General features: G+C 42.8%; 1 protein-coding gene across 12 annotated transcripts in view; it reads left to right on the top strand.

The window, feature by feature from the left end:
- The window catches only part of map2 (microtubule-associated protein 2), a 123,901-nt gene that overhangs the window by 110,689 nt on the left and 1,097 nt on the right, over positions 1–12,115 (top strand). For all 12 annotated transcript variants that reach the window (XM_036974805.1, XM_036974803.1, XM_036974804.1 and 9 more), the window contains one exon: positions 6,306–6,387. In XM_036974805.1, coding sequence (XP_036830700.1) covers positions 6,306–6,387 — 82 coding nt within the window. The remainder of the gene's footprint in view (positions 1–6,305; positions 6,388–12,115) is intronic.

Raw genomic sequence — 12,115 nt, 5'->3', positions numbered from 1 at the left:
TGCTATAAAACATGTAACCCTCTATTGAATCTCCATTCAGCACTCCTCTGATCATCATCAGCAGTTGTCCTGCCTTCATACATATCTGTTCTCTTCATGTTGTAGCTAAACATCTCTTCCATAACACAGAATAAGCTAAGCGTCCATCCTCATCCCCACCTAAATAGCCACATTAAATCTCTGTATTTCCTCTAGATTCAGATTTTAAACAAGAAGCTGGACTTCAGTCACATACAGTCAAAATGTGGATCCAAGGATAACATGAAGCATTCTCCTCGTGGAGGCAATGTATGTACCTGTACCTACCGTTCTGCTCCCACTCTCCCTTCTCCTCTCTCTGGCCTAGTTAGTCCAAACTCAGATTGTACAACTGATGCACTGATGGAGACACCCCTGGTCAGAATTGCAAAATTCAGGTAATGTTCCAAAACTTTCCTGGAATTTGGGGAAAGTTCCCAGAAATCTGCAACCAACCACACAACGATTATGCAAACTGCCATACTGCCTAGTGCATCAGTTGTACAACCTGAGTATGTACTAGGCCTCATTTTCTGTCACTCTATTGGGAGATGAGTGGACTGTGTCCCCCTCTAGCACACGTCCGTACAGGGGGCACCTCCACCCTCAGCCAGTATTCCAATTAGAGGGGTGTGGGGGGAGACTGGGCAGCCCCTTAATAAATCAGGGTCCCCACCATAATAATTTAAATATCAAGAAAATTGTAATATCAAGTCATTGTATAATTCAAACCCTGCCTCCACCCCTACTCCTATCCTTCTCTCCAACCCCAGCCCACAGTCTTAGATCAGCCTGTCTGCCTACATGCTCAATCTGGTCCTCGGTCCTCCACATTGATTTGAACTTTTATTAGGATCACCATTAGCCGACGCCAATAGAGACAGCTAGTCTTACTGGGGTACGACAACAAAAAATACTTTATAGATGATCTCTCCTGGTCTCTCCCTTAAAGAGCAAACTGTATCTATCTAGCTACTGTATCTATCTAGCTACTGTCTAGCTACTACTAGCTAGCTAGCTAGTGTCATGGGAGTACAGTTCCATTGTTATGTGCATAAGACTAAAACTACACAAATCACTGAATCCCTTTCCTGAGCACTTTGCCCTGTATGGTTCAGTATCTTATCTGAACAGCCTGATGATCAAAACTGAAGTCTCCACTTCTTGTTCGTCATTCATTTGTAATATATACCCACTCTAGTGATGGATATATATATATATATATACAGTGCCTTGCGAAAGTATTCGGCCCCCTTGAACTTTGCGACCTTTTGCCACATTTCAGGCTTCAAACATAAAGATATAAAACTGTATTTTTTTTGTGAAGAATCAACAACAAGGGGGACACAATCATGAAGTGGAACGACATTTATTGGATATTTCAAACTTTTTTAACAAATCAAAAACGGAAAAATTGGCCGTGCAAAATGATTCAGCCCCCTTAAGTTAATACTTTGTAGCACCATCTTTTGCTGCGATTACAGCTGTAAGTCGCTTGGGGTATGTCTCTATCAGTTTTGCACATCGAGAGACTGAAATTATTTCCCATTCCTCCTTGCAAAACAGCTCGAGCTCAGTGAGGTTGGATGGAGAGCATTTGTGAACAGCAGTTTTCAGTTCTTTCCACTGAAAATACAGTTTTATATCTTTATGTTTGAAGCCTGAAATGTGGCAAAAGGTCGCAAAGTTCAAGGGGGCCGAATACTTTCGCAAGGCACTGTATATATATATATTCACATGCAACAATGAGGGTGTTGATGCAGTATCATCAACACTTGTGCATCAATCTTCCATGCAGAGTCCACGTACTTGTGCTCCGAATCCAACAATCATTTGTACCTCGCTGTACCTGTTATGAGATGGAACGCAATATGGAATATTCAAACCTAGAGAAGTATTACAACTTCACAGTATTGGCCTTAAAGTGGCGTAGGCCTGTAGAGACTATGCATATGCATAAGGATGTGTGTTGTAAGCATACGTGGTATATAGAGAAGTACAACACGAGAGGATATATCCAAATGTTTGTATTGTGGTGAGAGTAATGCAACAGGAGGAAAAATGTGTTCTACTTGTTTGCTGTTTCTGTGAGGCTCCAGCTGTGACCGCCAACCAGATTACCCCGTTGCCTATCTCTCTCTTCTTCCTCTGCTCTCTCTAACTTTTTCTTTCTTTCTTTCACTCCTCTTCAATCCACTGCTCACTGTTTCTCTTCTTTTCTTGACAATCTGCTGGCCTTTCCTTTCGGTTCTCTTCCCCACTCGCTGCATGTCAAGCGTGATACATGTTATGAATGTTGTAAATGTCTTAAGATGTTTTGTACTCCGCAGCCCGACCAATCCTGCAATTTCATGTTTGTGTCGCAATCAAACTTGCCTTGTCTCCTTACAGCTATAGCAGGCCCGGCCCGGCCCAAAAACTGTGACTGTTTTAGAAAGAAATCCTGTGCCTTAGCCATTTTTGATGCATCCCAAACATCACCCTATTCCCTAAATAGTACACTACATCTGACCAGGACCCATAAGGCTCTGGTCAAAAGTAGTGTACTACATAGGGAATATGGTGCCACTTGGGTTGCAGAGCAGGCACAGTCTCTGTTTGGAACAGACAGTCTGAGTAATCGTGGCAGATTCAGCACCTTGGCTCCCTGCTGACAGGCATACAGTACATACAGCATGTCAGGGGATGTTACTTTACACGCATAGAATTAGATTCACTAGAACGGATCCAACCCCATTTAAGTCAATTGCTGTGCTCTCAGGGGCTTTTTTTCCTATTCTATTCATTGTACTGTATATCTACAGTATGTTTACACTAGCTAGCTTTCCCTGAGGATCAGACTAGCTCAGCTGTAGACACAAGGCTCAAAGGTCACCATTGGTTACATAAAGAAAGCAAACACAAAGTGTCATGGCCGTCAGTGAGAGACAAACGGGTCTCTCTTGGCTGATATCTTCTAACTGTAAAGATGTAATGACCATACTAGCCATGGGGAAGTAAGAGGGGCTGTGTCTGATGTCAGCTAATTTGAGACAGTAGGAGGAGCAGGAGGAGGAAACGTGAGTCTCTTACTCCTAATACACTTGGTGTCTCTCCTCCATCCATCCCTCTCTCACAAACACACACAGCATATGTTTTACTATTCTCGTGGGGACCTAAAATTGATTCCCATTCAAAATCCTATTTTCCATAACCCCTAACCCTTAGCCTTACCCTAACCCTAATTGTAACCCTAACCCTACACCTAACCTCTAAGCCAAAGATAGCCTTTGTCATCATGGGGAACTGGAAAATTTCCTCACGAGAGAGAACTGTTCTTGTTTGACTATCCTTGTGGGGACTTTTGGGGATTTCCAGTACCCACTTGGATAGTACCCACTTGGATAGTAACCCCCCCCCCAACACACACATTCCTGTTCTCTCGTTGTAGTATGCGCTCTCTTACACACATACCTCCTCTCTTTCTTTGTTATGGTACCCCTTTCTATCTCTCTCTCTTTCTCTCTATCTCTCTCTCTCTCTCTCTCTCTCATTTTATGGTATCTCTCTCACACAGTCACCCATTAGAGTGCTGGGGAGATGCAGGACTGGGGACTCCAGGGTTTCTATTCTGGTCCCAGACTATGTACAGCATCTCAAAGAATCACAACCTATTCCCTATTTAGTGCACTACTTTTGACCGGGTCCCATAACACACTATATAGGGAATAGGGTGCCATTTAGGATGTGGCCTGTGTTCACCTTTTCACCTGGTTCTACCTGGCATTGACACCTCTATGAAATTGTCATGCCAGACTGTTTGACTTGACAGTGAAAGCAATGGAGTTGGAAAGAGCACAAACAGATCTGAGACCAGCCTATCTCCTTTACAGCTGTGATTTCTGTTTCTTAGAGGTGAAAGGGCTAGCTAGTGTAAACAATGTGAAAATGAAAAGATTGATGGGTAGATTAGTTATGCAGACGCCAGCCAACTCACACCCATTGTTTTCACTAACACAGCTCCTTCTTTCTCAATACGTTCACTAGCATTCTGCATGGTCAGGTTCTAGTATAGCGTGTATCTATCAGGTACTATTGCAACCCAAGCCTATATGCGTGACGGTACAAGATTAGAAAACAGGTAAATTGATGGTAGACCACACAGTAGTCATGTTCTATTAAATCATCTTAATGTTTCCCTTCTGATTTGTCACTGTTTTATTGACAGATGCGTATGCTTCTGTTGTGCTTGCTTTCCCATTCACTCATTCACTCACTCATTCACTCATTCACTCACACTGTATCTGTTGTGCCTGTTGGATGTTGGTTTCCTTCCTTCCTTCCTTCCTTCCTTCCTTCCTTCCTTCCTTCCTTCCTTCCTTCCTTCCTTCCTTCCTTCCTTCTCTCTCTCTTCATATCACTTATGTGCATAATTGCTGCATAACCTCTTCTGTGTCTTTGCCTGTGGCTAATTCCAGATGTGCATTTATATTGGCTAATATTCTATGGCTAATATTCTGCACTTTTGTCTTTTCAGCCTCAGTTTTCACAGATAAAGCCAGAAGTAAAATGTATCTTTTTCATTCCTGACCGCGGTTGGGTTGGTTGTCATAAGGCAACAGCTCTTCATAACAGAATGAGAGGGTTGTCGTAAATTGTCTTTATGTGCACCTGACGTTTACTACAAACGGATAATAGTCCGTGCTTGACTTGGGCTGATAATAATATATACACTGAGTGTACAAAACATTAGGAACACCTGCTCTTTCCAGACGGACCAGGTGAATCCAGGTGAAAGCTATGATTCCTTATTAGTGTCACCTGTTCAATCCACCTCAATCCGTGTAGATGAAGGGCAGGAAACAGGTTGAAGGAAGATTGTTAAGCCTTGAGACAATTGAGACATGGATCGTGTATGTGTGCATTCAAAAGGTGAATTGGCAAAACAAAATATGGAATGCTTTCGACACCTTGTAGTCCATGCCCTGACGAATTTCGGCTGTTCTGAGGACAAAAGGGGGTGCAACAATTAGGAAGGTATTGATAACGTTTTGTACACTCAGTGTATTGTAGTAGATATTAGGTTTTGCTACACTCTTGTCTCTGATGTAAATGACTGGATCTACCCATCTATGTATCCAGTTGACTAGCTAAGTAACACCTGTGGGAATGAGAGACATCTACACGGATTGAAGTGGATTGAACAGGTGACACTAATAAGGGATCATAGCTTTCACCTGGATTCACCTGGTCAGTCTATGGAAAGAGCATGTACACTCAGTGTATATATTATTATCAGCCCAAGTCAAGCACTGACTACTATCTGTTTGTAGTAAACGTCAGGTGCACATAAAGACAATTTATGACAACCCTCTCATTCTGTTATGAAGAGCTATTGTCTTTTTAGAACCTAAAAGGGTTATTCGACTGTCCCCATAGAAGAACCCTTTGATGAACCATTTTTGGTTCCAGGTAGAACCCCTTTTGGTTCCATATAATACCCCGACCACACAGAGGGTTCTATATGGAACCAAAAATAACCCTTTTGTAATCGATTTTTCAATGAGTGTGGGAATGTGGACAACAATTGAGTATGTAGGTCCACTTTTACCAATACCACTGTTATTTAGCTGGATAGATCCAGTCCTTTTCTTCATAGACGGGATGGTAGCGCAGTTCTTCAGTGGATGGTAGTTCTCTTCCTCTTGGTCCTCCCTACTAGGACCATGGGTATGATGATGCTTTTAACCACTGAGCGCTGGGCCAGTAACTGAAAGGTTGCCAACTAGATGAAAAATCTGTCGATGTGCCCTTGAGCAAGGCACTTAACCCTAATTGCTCCAGGGTCAATAATGGCTGATCTCTGGTCGTGACCCCACTCTCCTAGGGTATTTCAGAGGGAGTGGGATATGCAACAACAAAAAAATTGAACAAATGTAAGCACCCACCCACCTAAGCCATAGTATACAGGTAACTGTCTAAAACACTGTTACTAAACTAGTCAACAGGGTAGTCCCGACCTTTACAGCATGTCAGAGACAAGAGATGGTAGTTCTCAGTCTCTTATCCTCCCTCCTAGCACAATGTGTATGACGAGTAATCATATGATCAGGAACCAACTCTATCACAGATCATTCTCACAGGCCTTACATTGCTAGTCAACTGGATAGATAGATGGGTAGATCCAGTCATTTTCTGTAGTTACTGTAGTTCTTCGAGGTCGTTGCCTCTTGATACTCCCTCGTAGGATAATGGGTAAACAGGTGATCACCAGAACCAGGCACCTCTGACCAGGTGTTCCTCTACAGGTGCAGATCCAGACCAAGAAGATTGACCTGAGTCATGTGACCTCCAAGTGTGGATCCCTGGACAACATTCGCCACCGGCCAGGTAAACAACCTGCTCTACCTGTGTACCAGTATTATAAGTGTATGTGATGTGTTTCTGTTGATTATTTATGTGATGTGTATTATGTGATGAGTATTTTATATGGGAGCAGCAGTGTTTGTATGTCCAAGGCATATTTCTCTGTCTTGGACAATAAAGTTGGACAAAATATTGATCTTATCTACCTGGGTCACCCCACACTGACAGTTGAGATATATGGGAACCTACAGTCAATCTACAACGCACTAGAACCATGTTGGGCTTCTATAGGAATTAGACTTCTACCTGACTGTAGATAAGGGAAAGAGTGATAGAGCATCATAGGATGCATCTCAAATGGAACACTAATACCTATATCGAGTAATGTAGGGTATATAAACATTATATTAAGTTGCATTGTTTAAAGTGGCTAGTGATACATTTTTTTTACATCAATTTCCATTATTAAAGTGGCTGGAGTTGAGTCAGTATGTTGGCAGCAGCCACTCAATGTTAGTGGTGGCTGTTTAACAGTCTGATGGCCTTGAGATAGAAGCTGTTTTTCAGTCTCTCGGTCTCTGTTTTGATGCACCTGTACTGACCTCGCCTTCTGGATGATAGCGGGGCGAACAGTCAGTGGCTCGGGTGGTTGTTGTCCTTGATGATCTTTATGGCCTTCCTGTGACATCGGGTGGTGTAGGCGTCCTGGAGGGCAGGTAGTTTGCACCCGGTGATGCGTTATGCAGACCTCACTACCCTCTGGAGAGCCTTCCGGTTGTGGGGGGAGCAGTTGCCGTACCAGGCGGTGATACAGCCCGACAGGATGCTCTCGATTGTGCATCTGTAGAAGTTTGTGAGTGCTTTTGGTGACAAGCCTCCTGAGGTTGAAGAGGCGCTGCTGCGCCTTCTTCGCCACGCTGTCTGTGTGGGTGGACCAATTCAGTTTGTCCGTGATGTGTACGCCGAGGCATTTAAAACTTACTACCTTCTCCACTACTGTCCCGTCGATCTGGATAGTGGGGTGCTCCCTCTGCTGTTTCCTGAAGTCCACGATCATCTCCTTTGTTTTGTTGACGTTGAGTGTGAGGTTATTTTCTATATAATGCACTACTTTTGTCCAGAGACAAATGGGTATGGGCTGTAGTCAAAAACAGTGCACTATAAGGAAAATGGTGCCGTTTAGGATGCGTAAGTACAGTAAGTAAATCACGTGTAGTGTGTGATGCGGACAAATCCTCCCCTGCTCTGAGAGAGTGGTGACTGACTGCTGCGTCAGAGTCCTACAACACCATCTGGTGGTCATACTGATGATAAGTATCAGTATGTTCAATATAATACATTCACACTGCTACATTCAATTCAAAGGGCTTTATTGGCATGGGAAAGATATGTTTACATTGCCAAAGCAAGTGGAATAGATAATAAACAAAAGTGAGATAAACATGTAAAGTAAACATTACACTCACAAAAGTTTCAAAGGAATAGAGACATTTCAAATGTCATGGTATGGCTATGTACAGAGTTATAAAGATGTGAAAATAGTTCAAGTTTAAAAGGGAAAATAAATAAACATACATATGGGTTGTATTTACAATCATGTTTGTTCTTCACTGGTTGCCCTTTTCTTGTGGCAACAGGTCACAAATCTTGCTGCTGTGATGCACACTGGTATTTCACCCAATTGATCAAATCAAAATCTAATTTTATTAGTCACATGCGCTGAATACAACAGGTGTAGACCTTACAGTGAAATGCTTACTTACGAGCCCCTAACCAACAGTGCAGTTTCAAAAAAATATGGATAAGAATAAGAGATAAAAGTAACAAGTAAATAAAGAGCAGCAGTAAAAAATAACATTATACTGTATAAAAGGGGGTGCCGGTACAGAGTCAATGTGCGGGGGCACCGGTTAGTTCAGGTAGTATGTACATGTGGGTAGAGTTATGGGAGTTTATTCAAGTTCTATTTGTTTTCTGAATTCTTTATGGGTCAGTGTAATCTGAGGGAAATATGTGTCTCTAATTGGTCATACATTTGGCAAGAGGTTAGGAAGTGTAGCTCAGTTTCCACCTCATTTTGTGGGCAGTGTGCACATAGCCTGTCTTTTCTTCAGAGCCATGTCTGCCCACAGCGGCCTCTCTCAATAGCAAGGCTATGCTCGCTGAGTCTGTACATAGTCAAAGCTTTCCTTCATGTTGGGTCAGTCACAGTGGTCAGGTATTCTGTCACTGTGTACTCTCTGTACACAGGGCCAAATAGCATTCCAGTTTGCTCTGTTTTTTTTGTCAATTCTTTCCAATGTGTCAAGTAATTATCTTTTTGTTTTCTCAGGATTTGGTTGGGTTTAATTGTGTTGCTGTTGCTGTCCTGGGACTCTGTAGGGTCTGTTTCTGTATGTGAACAGAGCCCCAGGACCCGCTTGCTAAGGGGACTCTTCTCTAGGTTAAGTGAAGGCTTTGTTATGGAAGGTTTGGGAATCGTCACCTTCCTTTTAGGTGGTTGTAGAATTTAACAGATATTTTCTGGATTTTGATTGGGGCGAGTATTGGCCTAATTCTACTCTGCGTGCATTGTTTGGTGTTTTACGTTGTACATGTCTCAAATTGGTGTTTGATCCATTTTGTGAATTCTTGGTTGGTGAACGAACCCCAGCCCTCACAACCATAAAGGGCAATGAGTTATTTAACTGATTCAAGTATTTTTTGCCAGATCCTAATTGGGATGTCAAGTTTTATGTTCCTTTTGATGGCGTAGAGGACCCTTCTTGCCTCTCTCAGATCGGTCACAGCTTTGTGTAAGTTACCTATAGTGCTGATGTAGGTTGAATAGTTTTTTTGTGTGCTCTAGGGCAACGGTGTCTAGGTGGAATTTGTATTTGTTGTCCTGGTAACTTTACGTTTTTTGGAACACCATTATTTTTGTCTTACTGAGATTTACTGTCAGGGCGCAGGTCTGACTAGGTACTAGGTTCTTCTGTAGGCCCTCCTTGGTTGGGGACAGAAGCATGAGATCATCAGCAAACAGTAGACATTTGACTTCAGATTCTAGTAGGGTGAAGCCAGGTGCTACAGACTGTTATAGTGCCCTCGCAAATTAATTGATATATATGTTAAAGAGGGCAGGGCTCTGTGGAAAGAAATGTGTGCTTTTTGCCTATTTTAACAGCACACTTGTTGTTTGTGTACATGGATTTTATAATGTCGTATGTCATTCCCCCAACACCGCTTTCCATCAATTTGTTTAGCGGACCCTCATGCCAAATTGAGTCAAAAGATTTTTTGAAATCAACAAAGCAAGAGAAGATTTTGCTTTGCTTTGGTTTGTTTGTTTGTCATTTAGGGTGTGCATGGTGAATACGTGGTCAGTCATACAGTCATTTGGTAAAAAGCCAATTTGACATTTGCTCAGTACATTGTTTTCACTGAGGAAATCAGTGGTGGTCAATGCCGTTTAAGATGAGGCAGGACAATTCTTTTTTTCTCATGAGCATGGCCTTATTTCTATTACAGCATAATGGATGATTGTCATTCATATTCCATTCACCCAGTTCAATGTAACATCGATAGGTTTATGCTACTACATGATAATCAAATTTTCCCTAAACCCATCATGAGGTTGCTACAACCTAGCCTATGAATGAAAGTTTACAGCGTAGGTGCACACAGGCCGAGAGGAAAATGTTAGTGACACGTTCAATATCGCCTTGCAAACTCTTGTCTGCATCTAGCTGATCTAGTGTGTAATCATAGTCCAACATTTGCAAACGAGAGTTTCTATTTGACAAATCATGTTATATTTATCCCTGTTTTGTTCTGTTTGCTTCTGTTTAACAAACATTTTACAACAGAGTAGGCAGAATAAATACACCCCTGATATAACTTAAACACAGTTCACTTTCCTAGCAGCCACGTTGTATTCCTTCTCACATCAATGCACTTTCCTCCTCTCACCTTTTCCCTTCGCTTGTGGACTGCAGTGCACAACACATCAGCTGTATGTGACCATGCGAAAAAACCTTTCCAAGCCAAACCATATCATAATCGCTACAGATAGCCTACATCGTTGTCACCATCTATGATAAAGTAATGTCATAGTCTACATAGCTAATAGAACCTGTAGCATTTACGTCTGTAGCCATGAAGTGCTTTGAAAGGCTGGTCATGGCTCACATCAACACCATTATCCCAGAAACCCTAGACCCACTCCAATTTGCATACCGCCCCAACAGATCCACAGATTATTCAATCTCTGTTGCACTCCACACTGCCCTTTCCCATCTGGACAAAATGAATACCTATGTGAGAATCCTATTCATTGACTACAGTTCAGCATAGTCATAGTGCCCTCACCATAGTGGCCTCAAAGCTCATCAATAAGCTAAGGACCCTGGGACTAAACACCTCCCTCTGCACCTCGATCCTGGACTTCCTGACAGGCTGCCCCCAGGTGGTAAGGGTAGGTAACAACACATCCGCAATGCTGATCCTCAACACAGGGGCCCCTCAGGGGTGCGTGCTCAGTCCCCTCCTGTACTCCCTGTTCACTCATGACTGCACGGCCAGGCACAACTCCAACACCATCATTAAGTTTGCCGATGACAACAGTGGTAAGCCTAATCACCGAGAACAACGAGACAGCCTATAGGGAGGAGGTCAGAGACCTTTGTTCAAGACAAAGGAGATGATTGTGGACAACAGGAAAAAGAGGACCAAGCACGCTCCGTTCTCATCGATGGGGCTGTAGTGGAGCAGGTTGAGAACGTCAAGTTCCTTGGTGTCCACATCACCAACAAACTAACATGGTCCAAGCAAACCAAGACAGTCGTGCATAGGGCACGACAAAACCTATTACCCCTCTGGTGACTGAAAAGATTTGCATAGGTCCTCAGATAATCAAAAGGTTCTACAGCTGCACCATCGAGAGCATCCTAACTGGTTGCATCACTGCCTGGTATGGCAACTGCTTGGCCTCCGACCGCAAGGCACTACAGAGGGTAGTGCATACGGCCCAGTACATCACTGGGGCAAAGTTTCCTGCCATCCAGGACCTCTATACCAGGCGGAGTCAGAGGAAGGCCCTAAAAAATGTCAGAGACTAGTCAAAGACCACCCTAGTCAGGAGCGCCAAGTCGAGGTCCAAAAGGCTTCTAAACCGCTTTTACTCAAAGCCATAAGACTCCTGAACATCTAATCAAATGGCTACCCAGACTATTTACACCGCTGCTACTCGCTGTGGTTATCTATGCATAGTCACTTTAATAACTCTACCTTCATGTACATATTACCTCAATTACCTCAACTAACCGGTGCCCCCACACATTGACTCTGTACCGGTACCCCCTGTATATTATCTCGTTATTTTTTTTTTACTGCTACTCTTTAATTACTTGTTTCTTTCATTTCTTATTCTTATTTTTTTAACTGCCTTGTTGATTAGGGGCTCGTAGGTAAACATTTCACTGTAAGGTACACCTGTTGTATTCGGGGCATGTGACTAATACAATTTGATTTAATTTGTTTTGTTTTACACCTGGTAATTTGGTGGATGGGACTACCAGCTCTCTGTAACCTAGAGGGCAACAAATGGGTCCGTCTCCTCTATACAATGTGTCTTGTAGGATGACAATGTCTGAATTTCCCTGTGTCCTAGTTAACCCATAGAGGTAATGATTTATTTCCGAAGCACCTTTTCAATTACATTATCAAGTGATATATTGGCAGGGTATGGACCCCAGGAAGACTATAATCATGG

The sequence above is a fragment of the Oncorhynchus mykiss genome, chromosome 3 (genome assembly GCF_013265735.2).
Source record: "Oncorhynchus mykiss isolate Arlee chromosome 3, USDA_OmykA_1.1, whole genome shotgun sequence".
Classification (NCBI taxonomy): Eukaryota; Metazoa; Chordata; class Actinopteri; order Salmoniformes; family Salmonidae; genus Oncorhynchus; species Oncorhynchus mykiss.
This window is presented reverse-complemented; position numbering and strand designations above follow the sequence as displayed.